At 35.1% G+C, this 18,323-nt stretch overlaps 3 protein-coding genes across 3 annotated transcripts; all 3 read right to left on the bottom strand.

The window, feature by feature from the left end:
- LOC107614789 (protein FAR1-RELATED SEQUENCE 5-like) lies at positions 4,536 to 6,449 on the bottom strand. The gene has a single exon (XM_016316924.1). It carries the CDS (start codon positions 6,447 to 6,449, stop codon positions 4,536 to 4,538), a length of 1,914 nt encoding a protein of 637 aa, XP_016172410.1.
- LOC107620132 (putative ubiquitin-conjugating enzyme E2 39) lies at positions 11,017 to 13,702 on the bottom strand. Its single transcript, XM_016322348.2, has 2 exons — positions 11,972 to 13,702; positions 11,017 to 11,599 (listed from the first exon to the last, which is right to left on the bottom strand). Exon 1 carries the CDS (start codon positions 13,056 to 13,058, stop codon positions 11,982 to 11,984), a length of 1,077 nt encoding a protein of 358 aa, XP_016177834.1. The 5' UTR covers positions 13,059 to 13,702; the 3' UTR covers positions 11,017 to 11,599; positions 11,972 to 11,981.
- LOC107614779 (putative ubiquitin-conjugating enzyme E2 38) lies at positions 16,947 to 18,242 on the bottom strand. The gene has a single exon (XM_016316915.2). The coding sequence runs from the start codon at positions 18,060 to 18,062 to the stop codon at positions 16,956 to 16,958; it is 1,107 nt and encodes a 368-aa protein (XP_016172401.1). The 5' UTR covers positions 18,063 to 18,242; the 3' UTR covers positions 16,947 to 16,955.

Raw genomic sequence — 18,323 nt, 5'->3', positions numbered from 1 at the left:
TTTGTTGTTTCTGCAACCAGGTTGGTACATAGGTAAAAGATCAGGCCTCCGACTATCCGGAAACACAAACAGAAAAGGTGCATGCGAACAATAGTGACGATAATGGTGAATAACCTTTGCTGGTGCACGAAGGATGTATGGAGGCCCCATACACTCACACTGGAACACATGTAAGCTTAACAACCAGTTATTCTACAGTGTGATGTATTAACTGTGTTGATGAACTTGTTTGTTGGACGGTCGAATTCTGACTATTATTGCGTGTCTACATATGTTGGTTTCGTACAGGCTGATGTTGGATTATACGGGATCACTGGAGCCTTAATAAATGATGTTAAATGACCATCTTCCTTGCTTCGGGTTGGATAAATTAGCTATCTGTAAACAGTGCCTGGAGCCGTATTCCTTCCGCCTAATCTTGTTGAATCGGTACGTACTATTGTACTTAGCCTTGTGTATGCCGTTAGAAAATAAGCTGTTCAAATTTTGTCCGGAGAAAACCGAATAAATGGGGTTTTGTTTTATTTTCTTGTGGGTCATTTCGAAGATTAATGTACTGGGTGTTGTCCTCTACAACAATAATAATTATGTAGATATTGGAGCATACTCTTAAATTCGATTTCCTTGGAATTACCAAACGGAAATGAAATAAACGACAAAGAGAGTAAGAAAGAAGAGGTTAGCGTTTGGTTGAATGAAGGTTTGGTATAGAGTTCTCGAGTTACAGGGATTATAGTTTGTGTATTTTGTGGTATGTACGTGTTACGGTAAATCCTAGTTTAAATTCGTTGTGATCCATTAGGGTGACTCAGAGGTCGATTATTCGAGTTTGAGAACTTTCCATCACGATCACTGCTGTGTGGGAAATGATTTTCCGATTCGGACGGTTGCGATCGTTATGAAAATTTCTCAAACTTGAATAATCGATCTCTGAGGTACTCGAACGAATCACCATGAATATGAATTTGGATTAACTGTTACACTTAAAAACCACAAAATATCCATGCTTTAATCCTAGAAACTCATGAATTCTGTGCCAACCTTCGTTCAGCCAAACACTGATATTTTCTTTCATGCTCCATTTTATTTTATTATTTCTGGTTTGTAGTTCCAACGATATTGGATTTAACAGTTGTCTATGACCTTCGATACAAATTACAAACTAGCAACTGATTTTGTTATACTGGTAGAAGCTTAATATTAATTAACACAGAATGTCATATTAGAAATTATTCTAACACATTCTGAACTACATGTATGAGGATGAGCCGGAGATGGGGGTATGTGTTCTGTATGTCACATTGATGCGGCGACGCCCTCTCACAAATCGGTTAGTAACGGAATAGATAAATTTTATGTATATAGTTCATAGCCAAATGAATAATTATTGGGTTTTCAAAATCGATAAAAAAACTTGTAAGCTAAATGCATTTTCAATCGTCTTATATGGGATAAACGTAACATGGGGAAGGAGGGAGATGGTAGTGCTTTGTTGTGTGAATGCTGGTCCAGATTTGTGTAGTTATTGGAATTAAAGCTTGGGTATTTTGTGGTTTTAGAATATGAAGGAGAATCTAGATTTAGGATCTTAATGAGGCGTTCGAGTGAATCGGAGATTGAATATTCGAGTTTGACCAATTTCCATGGTGACGATCATTACCATGTGGGAAATAATTTTCCGATCCATATGGGATGAGCATTATGGAAACTTCTCAAACTTGAGTATTCTATCTCCGAGGCACTCAAACGGATCACCAAGAACTTAAATCTAGCTTCTCCTTTGTATTCTAGAATCACAAAAAACACTTGCTTTTATTCGAATAACTCTACAAGTCCGTTTCGAAGTGCATTCAACCAAATACTATCATCTTCTTTCTTGCTAAATTTTACATTCAAAGCATCCCATACATTCATTCCATCCCCACTGGAACTTTCAAGGCCATAGGTTTTGATAGCCCTTTCCAGTTTCTATTTAAGACAATACAATGAGAGAGAATGAAGTGGGTAAAATCGACGCGAAACAATTAATAACACTAGCTTGTTGTTGTTGTGTCCCTATCAATTGACTATTAATATGGTGCTTGTATAATTCCTTAATGAGCTTCATATGCTTAATATAAATTATACCACTAGGTTGTTGTTGTACTGTCCTTGTAAAAATACTATTTCTGATACTTCTGTAACTGCTTAATGAGATTCGTATGCTTAATATAAATTGATCACAAATTTTTTTTTACAAGAGGCGACTGTGGGTTTTGGGTGACAACATGGGTGAGTTGCATGTTCAAATGACTGCATGAATTAAGTAATTATAATGTTGCAGTCTTTGCTTTCTTGAAATGTCTTCACATATACTTTTGTTACAGTGATTGTTTATGAATTTTTAATATCAGGTAATAATAGTCTACAATGTTACGGATGCCAGATGAAAATATTTTGAAAACGTTCAGGCAGAAATCCTAAGAAGCAAAACCCTGCCTATCAAAGTCATGCTGTAGTCAAATAGCTGAAAATATAGAAAGATTCGCTAATGTTAAACTTAAAGGAAATGTCCGCATGGTTTCAAACTTTTATTGTTCCTAATGTTATCTTCTGTCAGTATCTAAGATTAGCATCTTCAAAATTTTATTGTTCCTAATAATCGAAAGTATGATATGCACAAATATAAATGTGTTTGTGTTTATGTTTTTTGCTTTATATATAACAGATTCATGACACATAACGAATCTCCTAAAATGGTACAAGAAACACTCGCTATATTTGAAACTGTTTTCATATACAGGGCGCCACTTCCCCTAAAAAAAATTTCCGACGAATATAGGAAATCCATAATAACAAAATAGATTCACAACCTGAAAGTAACACAACATAGGTACAATCATCGATGAACAATCCAACCCTGGAGCATACGACCCATTCAATCTAACAATTTGGTTGGTAAATCAAATGCACTATGTATGAAAAAAAATCCATTAACACAACTCTAATTTATCAACTATATTGCATAATCACAATTGTAGAAAGTCCTTACACCAAATGCAACCACAATTAACTGCAACTAAAATACAGCAATGTAAGCAAAACACATACATATTATTGAACATGATTATCATCCTAATGCACTAAGTAGAGAAAAAAATCAATTAACACAACTCTAATTGATCAACTGTATTGCATAATCACAATGGTAGCAACTCCTTACCCAAAATTCAACCAAAATTAACTGCAACTAGAATACAGCAATGTAAGCAAAAGACGTACATATTGTTGAACATAATTATCATCCTAATGAACATATTCACAATTAACGTAAATAACAACAAATTAAAACTCCTTAATACCAAGTAATGGCAAATACATTGCGGTCAGTAAATCAGGATAAATCATGCTTATAGAACCAAATATTTGCATTGCACTAAATTCAGAAGACTAATTCTTCCTATTGGTCAAAGTGTCCTATGCATCGACGCGAACAATGCCATGTACGATCCTTGTTTGTTGCCACAAGGCATTGACGATGGTAACGGATCTCGGACATCGATCTGCACATGTGGTGTGTCACATTTCTCATCCATGACATCATTAACGCATTCATAGTTTGTGAATGAATGTCCCTTGTCCTGCTGTGACTCCTTCACCTGGTTATGACATCATAATCCCCAATAAGAAACCATAATCATGCATAAAAGCGTAATGGTCATTCATCGCAAAGTGGTTAACAAGAGTTTTACGCATTGCACCTGTGTTAACAAATAGAGATTTTTGTTGAAAAATCCATTCATGGACGCGATGTCAATGGATTCACTGCTTTCATGGAGGCTCCGCTGTTTTATAAATTTTTTTTTTAAACAAGAAGAGGGAGATCTTCATTAATTTACCCAGTTCATGTCACGGAAATTAGAGGTTTACATTCACAAAAATTACCTCATCAAAAGTGTTGTCTTTACCCTTTCGGTTCCTCATACTCGTCGCCGTAAACTTCCTTGTTCCACCCTTTTTAAAAGGCTGCGCAAAGATAGGAACATTCACATAGTTTAATGGTTTTTAAAGGGACACCCACCGAAGAAAATTTTCACAGCATGAACGTAGTTAGAATAAACAAATCGTACCCTGGTCTTAGGTCCTAAGTGGTGTTCGGACTTAACTGAGAACGACCTCGAAGAATTAGCAAACCTTTCTGGACTAAAACTTGAGTCCTTGGCTGATGCATTGCCGTCTGATCGATCGCGAGAGTTACCTTCCACAATATGCTGCATCAGATCTGGACAACGCTTGTAGTAATGACCGTACTTGTGGCAATTAGAGCATGCACTCTTCTTCCTCCAAGAAGACCTCTTGGAAGGGGCTCCTTTGCTTTTGACAACAAAGAGATCGTTGATGCCTTCCATGTTAACATTAGGAGTTGAGTTGCCTTGTTTGCGTGACTACAGGCGGATAACTAAATTGACAAGTTCAGACTGGACTTCATCAAAGTCTGCAAGATCCTTGCAAGCAATATCACACAACTTGTTGCAATTCGATGCCAATGCACCAACTCAAAAATTTAAGACCCTTTCGACGTCATCATTCACAGGCATTTCTGTGCTAATAAATTCGTTCTTTGCATTCTTTGTCCACCTTTTATAGATCAACGAATCTGGAAACTCAAGTATGTTTTCGAACTTCATGGCACAGAAGACATGACTATAGGAAATACCACGTGATTCAAACAGCTTGCACGAGCACGAGAACAGATTCTTACCTCTATCGACTTCCACCCGTCGATCTTTGGCCAGGTCTCCGAGAGCAGTCACACTGAACTTGACCTTGTCCAAGGTTGTGCTTAGTACCTTGATATTCAAAACCCCTACCCTCTGAATCTCATTACGAATTTTCTTAAAAATGTTTCGAGTGAAATAACATGATGCAGATCTTTCATATACCTCCAACGAGGTAATCATCACTGGCTCTGAGCACTGAGACTTAAAGTCAGCGATTAATTCGTTGTTTCTATACTCCTTTAAGGCCCTATCCAGGTTATGCATGAAGTCAATGAGGGTGTTCTTGCGATTAACATAAAATCTTATGAGAGAATTTATACCTTCGCATTGTGATGTCGTCCTTATGTAACCGAAAAACTTATCCCGGAGGAAACAATGGGACCACATCGAACGAGTTTCGTACGTCTTTTCCATCCAGGTACTCCCAACAAGGTTGTGCTTATCTAAAATGGCTGCCCATCTCCGATCAAAGTCTCTGTGGTCGTTGTTGTCGCATATAAGACCCTTAAAATCACACAGGAAATTAGGATTCTTTATATTTTCACATGCATTTCTCTGCAGATGCCATCCACATAACCGATGGGTCGCATCAGGAAGAACATTCTTGATTGCATCTCGCATGGCAAGGTCTCCGTCAGTTATTACTGCTTTAGGACTTTTTCCACCCATCGCTTCAACAAAGATTTCCAACAACCACTTATACGTCTCTGTGGTTTCGTCGGATAGTAGGCCGGAGCCGAAGATAACAGTCTGCCCGTGATGATTGCATCCGGAGAAAATAACCAAAGGCTTGTTGTATTTATTCTTCTTGTAGGTTGAATCAAAAGCAACAATATCTCCAAAGCAGTGATAGTCGATAATTGACTGCCCATCTGCCCAAAAAATATGCTCGAGCCTTTCGTCACTAGTGAACATATACTTTCCAAAGAACAGCGGATCATTGTTTGACTTGCCAATCAAATAGTTTATTGCCGCATTGGCATCCCCGTTTTTAACCTTTGACCGACGATAACGATCAATGTGATTGTACAAATCTTTGCGTATGAAGCCAGCATGACGATATCCACCCTTCTGGAACGCAATATACCCCATAATATGGCAGGTCTTGACACCAAAATTATGAAGATTTTCCACTTGGATTTTATCAATGACAGTGAGACGACGATTGGCCGGAACTAGATGCGCAAATTGCGGTGGCGTCAGATCATGGTTGTGAGATTCCACAAAAAATGATACCTTCCATCTACCGCAGCCATAGTCAAGCTTTACCCTAAGCCGAGCTGGACACTTGGTTCGCGTTAGTGACTTTGCCTCCCTTGATCTATCATCCAGATCAAGATACCTCATATTCCTCCAGCCTTCTTTATTGCAAACAAGTTGCCTACTAATGATTGTACCTTGATTATCCCTAACCACGTCGTCCTTCCTCATTACAAATCCATGCCAACAAGAATATGCGTTATAAAATTGGCAGGCCTCATCCTCTGTCCTAAACTCCAGGTTCCAAATATCCTCCACCATTAAATCTGCTATTCTTTTTACACCACAAATTTCTTCACTCTTGCTAGTAGAATCCAATGAATCCACATCGTCGTCTTCAGCAGCATCTTCTGCAATCGGTTGATAATCGTAATCATCACCCAAATCATTATCAGAATCATTCTTCACATCATCCTCGTTTATGGACATAATTTAACCCCTGCCATAATTTTACCGAAAAATGTCAATAAACAGAGCCAATGGCAGCAACTACGGGAAGCTAAACTAAGCTGCATGTAAAATTAAATGAACAAAAACCAATTAAACTAATCCAATTATTTTCGACCCCAGTATAAGGTTTTAATTTCAATTCCCCAAACCTATCCACAACATAGAACTGGATAATGTTACTTAATTTTCAAATTCCAGAATAGCAACCCAATACCCTAAACAGAGAACCGTTTAAAAGGCATAGACTATCATCCAAATTAAACTAATCTGGATAACAAAAAAAAGTTAATCGGACATACCTTGATGACAACCAAAGGTTAATCTTGAACGGATAAAAAATGCACTCTCGGAGGGAGGTGACCTTACCTAATCCGACGCACGTAATTCGAAGGCAGTCGAAAAATGAATGTTGGTAAACCAGCTTCCAACAGCCACAGTTTCGGGTCAAGCAGAAGTTCAACTACAAATTTTTCTACCGGAGCCACATCAGTTTAGCGTTCGCCCTCTCCTCAGTTGACGTCAACGCCTATCTGACGGAACCAGAGCACCAATTCCAGAACCTGTTACTCGAGGGAGATCATTCTTGCTAAATGGACACTGGGTATAGAACAAAGGCAAAAAAATCAAACAGGGTTGGGTAGTGAGTTCTGGGATAACAAATTTCACGGTTGGGTAATGGGTATACAACGAAAGCGAAAAAACCAGTGGGTAGTGGTTCTATGCATTTTCCAAGTTCTGAGACATGCATGTTGAATTTCAGGAAGAGATGGAGGGTATTTTTTAAAATAAAAAATAAGTTAGAGATTATAAATTATAATTGTAAATGTTCCCCAATACACTATACAGTATGTGTATACAATAATTAATGTAGTATTTGTTATGGTATATGTTCATTAAAGGCTTTTGCTATAACCAATTAATGCATTAATGAGAGGTTGAAAATTTTTTTTATCAATGGCTGAGATGATGACACATATGCAAGGGTAATTTACCCATAAATTTGGCATGGGTTTGGAAGAAATTACCTAAAATAAATGGTAAGAGATCACACTTTATTCTCTAAAGTGAAATTCAAACTTTAGAAAATTCAAATAAAAAATATTATAGTGTGCTTATATTTTGGTAACTAGGATTGGGTCTATAATTTTTCTCACTACAAGCAAACCAAGGCGAAAATCAGAAGAAAAATTCCTCCAAACGACATTGGACTTCAACTTGGCACCATATTGTGAAACAGTAACGCTANCTATTAACAAAAAATAAACATGAACTATCGAAAATTAACTTGTTAATTAGTTTAATGACATAATAAATAAAAAATTAGTTATCAACGATCAATTATAGCAACTAATTCATGTTATTAAAATAGAATAAAATTGTGCTACTTTTTGCTAGTATCATAACTTTACTTAAAATGTTTAGACGTATTAGTAAATGTTTTGTATCATAAATCTAAGTTAAACACATAAAATCTATACATGTGGATAATTTTTTTGGATCTACATAGTAGACTTTTTAAAAAAAAGATATATATTATATTAAGTGAGTTGAAGAAAAAAAAAAAAGGTGTCTTTTGTTCTCTCTGTGGTGATGACAGCAACTCAAATGACAGCAAAATCATCATCATTCCTAATTCTTTTTGTGCTCTCTACTTTTTAATGTTTTCATCGTCGGCGAATTCTTTCTTCCTTTTTTTCAATAAATTCTCTTTCATTTTTTCTCTAATTTTTCTTCTCTTCTATTTTCTCAACTATTTCACCACTACATGTTTTTTTTTCTTTTCTTCTTAGCATCCCATTCTTTTATTCTCTCTATCTCTTCTTCTCTATATTTAGATTTATTTTTTATTTTTATTTTTTAAATTGTATATTGTTATTGTTGAATTGTGTGAATATTATTATTGTTAATGATGAATTGTTATTGTAATTGAATGATGTGAGTGACCGATTATTGAGGAGAGTACTTAGAGCGAGGTGACAAAGAAAAAAATTGAGAAAAATAAGAAAGAAATAAAGAGAGGTAAAGGTAATTAGGGGATGGAATTAGTAGTGGATGGTGTGGAAAGTGGTGGTATTAGAGCAAAAGAAGACATGGACGGAACTCACGGAAGATGGTAATTTAGTATCACGTTATGTGCTTTGTTAATGAGTTTATCTAAAAATAACCAGACGTTAATGAGTTTTAATAAAAATAACCAGACGTTAAAAAGTTATTTTTATTAAAATTTAAAATATTTTTAAGAGTTATTTTGTCATTAATATTTTATTAAGATTTTTTTTTGTTAGTATTTAAAAAATTTAAATACTAATTTAATAGTTATCTCGAATATAAAATAACTTAATCTTAAACTGATTTGAATTAATTTTTATTGTCTCTATGCAAGTCTTATGCAGTATTTTATGATTTGAATTAAAACATGCTTATTTATTGATTTAGCAGTTAATATATGCATAAGATTAAGATACGAGACAAGTTCCAAAATTCAACGGCATTGTAGTATTTACTATTTAGTATAGCCTTTCAGGTTTTAATTTACAATAAGGTAATACTAAAAAAATAAAAAAATACGGTTAAAATTTGTCTTATTTAATATTAATAAATATTAAATAAAAAAATTACTAAAAATATCCATAAAATTTATAAACGTTGATAAAAATATTCATAAACTAAGAAAATTAATATTATACTCAGGAAAGATGGATTTCGTATGACAAAAATATTTAAATATTAATTTTTATTGAATTTTTAATAAAATTCTTAAACTATTCTCATCCTCAATTTCAACTCACTTTTTTAATCCTCCATATTTTAACCTCCACCTTTAAAACTTTTGTCATAGAGTCGAGAACTACTACAACAATCGAGGCCGAAATCAATGATGGTGGTGGTGACGGTGAAGACTTCGACCAATTGTTCTCCGAAGATGCCATGTCGATCGGTAGTTTTGGAGCAACACAAGAGGGGATTCTTGTCACCATTACAGCCAGTAATGACGGTCCTGAATCAAGTACGATTGTGAATGATGCTCCATGGATGTTTATCGTATTAGCAAATACTATGGATCGACAAATAGTAATATCAGTAAAGTTTGGAAATGGTGCAAAATATGATGGTGAGTCTCTTTACGAATCAAAACTATTCAAGAATGATTACAATTTTTGGAGTTCAATATTACTCCTGGTTCATCTTGATAGAACACCATGTAACAAAGGTCTATTAGAGAGTATGAAAGTGAAAGGGAAGATCATGGTGTGTGTTACCGAGAAGAACACAACGAACTGATGAAGTATAAACAAGTAGAAGCTATAAAATTCTCACCACCATCATTGATTTCGGTCTCATATATTGTAGTAGTTTTGGACTTCATAGCAAAGTTTTCAAAATTGCAGGTTGAGTTATGAAGGTTTGAAAAGTAAACTGAAGTTGAAGGTGGAGCTAGTTTGAAAATTTTATTAAAAAGTCAATACAAAATTAAGGTTTAAATACTTTTGTCGTACGGAACTCGGCTTCCATAAGTATAACGTTAATTTTTTTAGTTTATGAGTACTTTCTCAGCATTCATAAACTTTATGGGTATTTTTGATAATTTTTTCAAAATATTTTTGTTTACGATATATGCTAATAAACATTCAGGTAATTAATATGCAAGAGATGAACTCAAGATCCAAAGTCTCTACAAGAATTATTTTGCATCAATAACAAAAGAGATTCTAATGTATATTCTTACCATTATGTCATCATTTTGGTCTTATAAATAATAGTTCTTACCTCCCTCCTACACAGAGGCATATTGAAGCTCTGTTCATGGAGGAGACCAAATCGGACATCTTGAAACGACCTTGAAAGACCCATCTCATCGTCTTCGTCACTTACCTAGCCGGAGCTTGCTGCATAGAGGAGCTCCCCGTCGTCTTCTTCGCTGGCCTTGTCGGAACCTATTGTACAAAGAAGTTTGTCGTGGTCATCATCGTTGGCTTTGTCGGAGTTCGCCACGCCGTGCAGAGGACGTCATTCGCAGCAATAAGGTGGCTTAATTCATGGCTATGGACTATAGAGTCTATTCAAACTTCAAAGTAATGGCAACCAGAGAAAACACATGACTAGTGCTACATCCAATTTAGGGAGTGGGTGGGATGGTTCTTAGAGTCGGATTTGAGTTGTTGGGAATAGCCCAAGTCAAAAAAAAAAAAGCCTTAGCTTTTGCTTATTAAATTTTTTTTTTTTGTGACTTGCATATTAATTTTGTAATAGTTATTACCTGTGTCCTAGATACTTCCATATCTACCAACCACACTTAAATTTCCTTAATTTTTCGTGTTTCATCTTATGAATGTTCCTCTTTGTTCCCCCCATCCCCCACCTTTATACCAAAATTTGAATTTGTATGAGTTGTTTGCTGGATGTTAGCGAAAGATAATGAACACATCTAGGAAGAACACAATCTCAAATCCGGTAAGAATGTAAATTTGATTTCCCCAGTTAATATGAGAATCATTTTAATACGGTAATTTGTTAATATCCAAAGAGCCTAGAAGTATTTGTTTAAAAAAGAAGTGCCTAATTCATTCTGATATAAGATGGAGAAGGTCGAATTTAACAAAATTTCTATATAAAAAATATTAAAATAAATATAAAAGCAACTAATGGATTGGACGGATTGGAGGTTCAAAATCAAAATCATTGAGGATGCATGGTACATATGAAGTTCATTGCTCTTTTCACGCCACTTCAAGCCTAAAACTCAGTGCTTGAAAACCTAAAATCTGCCCACAGCAATTGTGGGCCGAAATTAACTGGATTAATAAGGAATTCCAAACCTGTGGTCCATTGATGGGGTTGCCTAACTAAAAATGATGGATGGACAAAAAAAGAGCTGTCAAATGTCCAGTTATAGCTAAATCCTTTATTGTGAGATAAGCTCTCCTACACAACCCTAATACTATAAGTGTGCAAACGGTATAGATCAAGCTAGCAAAAAATCTCTTGACCAAAAACACAAAGACGCTAGTAACAGAAACATTGGCGTATAATAAAGTCACCATAGTTAACTATAGAAACTCCCGTCATGGACCAGAAAAAACCCAAGAGTGCCACTCTACCTTGTCAAGTGTCTCACTACCGCTATGCTTCTGCATCATAACATAAATCAAGCAAGACAAATAAATAAATCAAAATTAAAAATTATTGCATTTTTCTAACTTGATTCTTTTTTCTCCCAATTGCATCAAATAATACCAATTAAGTTGTTATGTGTCAGTTAAGGGGGTTTAACATTATCTGTCAAAAACAAAATGATTTAGTTTCTTGTATGATTTTCATCAATCTTTCATCAACAGAAAGCAATTGAAAATGAAGACATGGGAAACTATATATCATTGTTAGGTTTAACTAATTTTGCCAATCTTAAGCCTCAATATTCGCTAAAAATCAATATTGAAAAATGTATTTATCATGCTAGAAGAATAAAACATCATATCATATATCATGTATTGGAATTTTACCTTGAAGAGATCACTTTGACACGTCGACTCTTCTACTTTGATCCTTCTTCAAAGCATAAAACTTCCTAAACTTACCCAACACCTTCCTGACAATCTTCCCATACTTTCTGTCACCGCCATGCCCCTTGTTCTTCGACGAACCACCATTTTTATCACTGTTCTCTAATTCCAAAAGCTCCGAACACAACGAAGAACCATTCAGTTGAAACGCCACAACCATCCGAAGATACAACTTCCCCATCGATGCCTTGAATTCCTCCGAGACCTTCACACGCGACCGATGGGAAGAGCCATCGTTCTCCCCAACGTCGCTCACACCGTACCACCCAACCCTCACGCGCCCATTCACGTACTCATGGCACGCCCTCAGAATCTGACACGCGCGGTCACGAAAGTGCGCGTGAACGAATTCCTCGAAGTTCCGCGGAGGTCGTTGGAGCCAAAACAGCATGGTCCTACAGCTAAGTAAGAAAACGGAATAGTTATAAGAACGCGCCTGCTTCTCAAAGAAGGCGCGTCCGAAGATTTCGGATCCGGCCTCGTTGAAAAACGGCTTGTCGTTTAGGACGAGGCCTTGGAGAGAAACGAGGAGCTGCAAAACGGTTGAACCGCATGGGTCCCACTTCTCGCTCTTTTTACCGATCCAGGTGTTGATGAGGCTGAGGCACACTTCGCCGTTATGGTAAAGGTTCGGGTTGAGTTTGAACCCGCAAGAGAGGTAGTGAACCTTGGGAGGTTGGGAAGGGTAATTTGGCGGGAAAGCAATGTCGAAGAAGAAGAGTCCATCGTGGTAGGGTGTACCAGCGGCGCCGACGATTGCTGCCCTCATGAGATCGATGCGGCTCTCGTAGACGCGGACGTAGATGGAGTCGGGCAGGCCGTTGGCGAGGATCTTCCATTCTCGCATTATGTTCTTGTACACTTTGCTGCCCGTGTTTGTAAAACAGTTTCGGGCAGCGTGGTTGGTTGGTTCCGGGTTGCGGTTCTGTTTCTGTTTCTTGGTAGTGTTAGCAGTTGGTTGGGAAAAGTGGTGCTCTGAATGGTCTGAAACGACGTCGAAGCGCTCGAAATTGTTCAGGCCAGCCATTTTGTTGAGGAAAGGATTGTAGTGATTGAGTGGTGTGGGAATGATGATGTGTTTGTGTTAGTGTTTATTCCAAGAAACGGTTACGTTATTGGGAAATGGAGGGGCAACTGGCAGCTGGCAGCAGATGCAAGAGATGAGGGGTTAGTGAGAGTAACTAACTAACTAACGATGAGTTGAATGAGCAAGGAATACGGATCATTATGCATGCCATGGGTTTAGCATTTTTAGTCATGGTAAGAGAGTGAGTTAAACAAGTATAATTATGGTAAACACCGCATGGTCTTCTAACGCCATCACTTTCTTTAATTAGATTCATCATGGGCAATTGGGTATCCCAATCACTTTTCCAGCTTAGAGTTTTATTAATGAAGTTTCATGAAATTAATATTGATTAGCTAACAAATATCTTTGCGGTAAATACGGATCGAGAGTTCGAGACTTTGTAGATCCAAAACTAGACCAACATATATTTTTACGGGGAGAGACACCGTACTAGTGCATTTTCATTTAATTTCCTACAACTTTACCAACATATTGAAGCGATATAATTTGTGTATGTATGTGCTAAGAGTTCTTGTGTTGCTTTCTTCTTCAATCCGGTGTAATTGTCATGGGCTCAAGCTCATGGTCTCTATCCGAGAATTACCGTACGTAAGTGGAGTCATGCAAAATGAATTGAGACAGTTTGGAAATAATGTACAAAGCAAAAAAAACCGTATGTTTTGACACATTTTAGATGGATCCAGTGGTGTAACGCTCAATTAACGGATTAACCATCACCACAATTTTTATATACGGACTTGGTAAACCAAATTTTAACTTGCGGTTTGCATTAGTAGATGACTAGGCCAAGCTAGTTAAGGCATGGCCAATGGTTCATGCAAGCATCAAACCATGAAACTTTTATAGGTTAGGCAGTAATATAAGTTGTAAACTTGGCTAAGTGCTTATGCAAGCTAAACAAGGATCTTTGTCAAAGCATATTACAATTTTTCTTTTTCTTTATATGTTTCGGTGCATTTTTTTTATTTGGTTTAAAAGATCTTTCCGTTGACATTTTTCTATGTAAAGAAGTGAGAGTTGAATAAATAAAAAAAGTTAATTAAACTTAAACGTGATGAAGTAATGGCGATAAAGAATATTAGTCTTTAAATAGTGTTGACGAGACACGTTTTCTATATGAAGCATTTCTCTAATAAAAATGGTGGAATGTGAGCATATTAAAATCATATGACAATTAAGTTAGCATATGTGAATTTTTGGTAGAGCAAAACCTTTCAGTTACAGGGTTCCAAAGAAACCATACCGTAACGTTTTTGGCAAGGTGCTAGACAACTATACAAAATTAGTCTAAATCGAGTTAAAAACTGAAATGGTAGGATAAGGACACATGCATGCATTGCTTTTAAAGAGACTGAGGATAAAATAGTACTTAAATGACAATGTGTGAAGCTAATTAACATTTTTTAGGTAACATATCAATAAATTTATATTAGTTAACATATATAATTTTTTATAATCATTTTTTCATTTAATTTTTTAATTGAATATGTGAGTGTACAGAGGTGATAACTTTAAAACCATTGGCCATTTACCAAAACTTCATGTTAAATTCGATAGTTGTAATACAATGAGAATGACAGCCAAATGGTAAAGATCAGAATCCGATTTTGGAAAAAAATTGAGTTTGTGACACTTGACTCTATACATTTGAATTCTGAATACATAATTAGTATCAGCTCCTTTGGATAAATAATTTAAAGGGTAAAGTATTAAATTGGTTCTACGTTTAGTTCTTAAGGTTTAAAGTGTTTTATTTGAATCCAAAATTTTTTTATTTAGTTTCAATTTAGTCCCACCGTGAGCTCATCAAAGGTAAAAAATTAATGAAATATCCTACAAAACAGTAGTACAAGAATAAGATCCATAATTTGGAGAATAAGTACAAGTTCTAGAGGCACAAAATCAACCGTGGATGCATTAATATATTTATTTATTATTTTTCTTATAATTTAAATGAAATATTTTTTATAAAACTAAGGAAAATGATAAATACATATTTTGATGTATCCACGGTTGATTTTGTACCTCTAGAACTTGTACTTATTCTCCAAATTATCAACCTTGTCTTGTACTACTGTCATGTAGGACATTTCATTAATTATTTAACTTTGACATCACGGTGGGACTACATTAATGCTAAATAAAACTTTTTTTGATTTAAATAGGACACTTTAAACCTTAAGGACCAAAACAGAATTACGCCCAAACGTAGGGGACCAATTTAGTACTTTACCCTAATTTAAATAAATTCTTTTTTCTCTTTTGAAGAAAGAGGATAAGAATATTTATTAATAATAACTTATAAATAAATTATTTTATATTTGTATTTTTAGTTATAAAAATATTTATTTTAAAGTTGTAGTGTTTGAATAAATAATTCAAAAAATATAAATTTTTTTACATAATAAAATGGATATTAAAATAACGATAATAACAAATATTTTTTTTATATTGAATATTAATTTTACATCACCTAACCACTAAGATTATAATCGTTTAAGCAATTGATTATTTATTTGTTCTCTTATTAGTTCTATTTTTTTAGGCAATTGATTCTTTTCACGTAATATCATTAAAAATAAAAATTGGTTCTTCTATTTCACCTTCACCCATAACGATATTTTTCTATGTGGTGAATAGTAATAAAATTTCAATTCACAATAATCTTAATGGCAATGCCAAAAAAATTATTGTGTAGTTAGTATTTGCTGCTTTATTGTGTATAATATGGTAGGTGAAAATAAAAAATAAATGTAAAATATGTGTCAATGTATATTTTGTTGCTTTTTTCTTTTTTTACTCTTATTAGAATTTCCTGCTCTTTTATTGGAGTCAATAATTTGCTATAACTAACTATCAAAATAATAACAAACTATATAAAAATAAAATCACATGTAAAAAAAATAAAATTAAAATTAAAATTTCATACTACACACAATATTAAATACAAATTTAATAATAAAAATAGAGTGGTAAAATAATTATAAAAAAACGCGAAAGAATATATATAGAAGCTTGTGTGTAAATGGTGGTAGATATTTTTTGTTTTGATGAAGTCAATTTTTACGGAACTGATAGAATGACTTATCGAAAAGGATAAGTCATATATTTTTATTTTGTGGTAAATAAAAAAGACTATTTGCTTGTGCTTGTAACTTTTAAAAGATTGGAGTATTTTTGAAAGTATCTAAGATAGAACTTTTTAAAGTTGCCTTGTGTTTTTCAAAATTTAAAAGTTTAATATAACATCATATTGTAACTAATTTTCAAATTTAATACTTACATTTACTTCTATTATAGTATTTTTAAATTTTAAAAACTATTTTACCAAACGCAATTAATGTTACTTGTATTTATTGAAACCTATTTTTGATTTGATTTACCAAATATAAATGTTACAATTTTTAAAAAATTATCTTTTAAAAATTAACTAAGCTTATTTTAAAAAAAATTGTGAATTAACTTTTTAAAAAATTAAATTTTTTTTAAAATAACAAAATAAAAAAATAACTTCTGCTACTTTTCAAATGGGTGCTAAATATCATTCCTTCAATTGTTACCCGACCCTAATATATAACATTATAACATCCAATTTATCTGCATCTATCACAGAAATAATGATTAACTACGAAAAGCTGGTCTAATAGATATTGTACTTTAACAACATATTTTAAGATTACTATTTTTTTTCAAGAAAAAATATATTAATATATTTATATATAAAACTTTATAAACATTTTCTATTTGTCCATTTTATCAAATAAAAATTAAGAAGCCTAATTAAAGGTCAAACAAGGATTTACTTATCTCCTAACTAACCCTTACAAAAAAAAACTAGAATTGTTTGGAGTCTGTCTTCTTCTTCTTCCATCCCAACGCCGTTTTGATCCTATCCACAGCTTTCATGAAGATCCCACCCTTATTGTTATGCTTCCCAACCTCACCCTTGTTTTCATGCTTCGTCGGATCAATCATTTGCTTCCTTTTGGGTTGCTTGTTAATAATAACTTCTGATTCCAACTCTTTTGGGGTACCTTTCAAATCCGCACCGCATGATTGAAACGTTTGAACCAGCCTAGGGTACAAAATTTCCACCAAACTCTTCTTAAAAGATGCCGAAACTTTCACATTTGACGAAGAACACAAACTGGATGACCTACCATCACCACCTTGGTTCCTGCAGTAATACCCGACCCACACGCGCTCATTGGCGTACTCGCGGCACGCGTCCAAGACAGCCACGGAGCGCGTGCTGAAGTGTTGAAGGACGAAGGCCTCAAAGTGCTCGGGCGGCCTACGAACGAGGTTCATGGCAACTTCCCACGTGAGCTGAAACGCCATCTCGGTGTAGACACGTGACCTGCTCTGAAAGATAGGTCGTCCATACGAAGTCCCAGGCTCATTGAAAAACGGCTGCTCGTTGAGAACGAGTGCTTGGATTGAGAGCAAGACCTGAAGGAGCGTCGAAGCGCGTGGATCCCACTTCTCGGCTGTCCTGCCGTGCCACGTGTTAAGGAGGCTCAAGCAGACCCTGCCGCTGCTGTAGAGGTTCGGGTTTAGACGGTGCCCGAACGAGTGGAAGTATAATTCCGGAGGATAGTTTGGATATTTAGAAGGGAGCTTGATGTCGAAGAAGAAGAGACCATCGTGGTACGGTGTGCCCGCGGCGCCTATAATCACCGCCCTCATTAGGTCAATGCGGTTCTCGTAGACCCGAATGTAGATGGAGTCTGGAAGGTTCTGTTCCAAGATCTTCCACTCTTTCATGGCGCACTTGGAGAGATTGCTGTTGGCGGTGCTGTAACTGCTGGATTCTTTTGATGGTGAGCCAAAGAAATGGTCATCCGGGACTTCCGAAACGATATCGAAGACCTTGAAGATCTGCTCTCTTCCTTTCATGGTGTTAGCTGCCTCCTTCTGCTTGTGATGTGATGAACTCATTCTGTCTAGGGAAACCTTAGCGTCAGGAAATACAAATTCAATTTTGTTAGTCACTCCCTTCTATGTATTTACCATCACTCTAATCTTATATAGAGAGAATTTCTTAAAAATAGAATCTTTTATTTTTGTAACTGGTTTTTTTTTTTGGTGACTATTTTTGTAACTGGTTTAGAACTTTTGTATCAGAGTTGAATTTAAATATTTAGTGTGGGTTTAGATCGGATTGTTTTAGCAAAATAATAATAATAATAATAATTTTTT

The sequence above is a fragment of the Arachis ipaensis genome, chromosome B01, assembly GCF_000816755.2.
Source record: "Arachis ipaensis cultivar K30076 chromosome B01, Araip1.1, whole genome shotgun sequence".
Classification (NCBI taxonomy): domain Eukaryota; kingdom Viridiplantae; phylum Streptophyta; class Magnoliopsida; order Fabales; family Fabaceae; genus Arachis; species Arachis ipaensis.
This window is presented reverse-complemented; position numbering and strand designations above follow the sequence as displayed.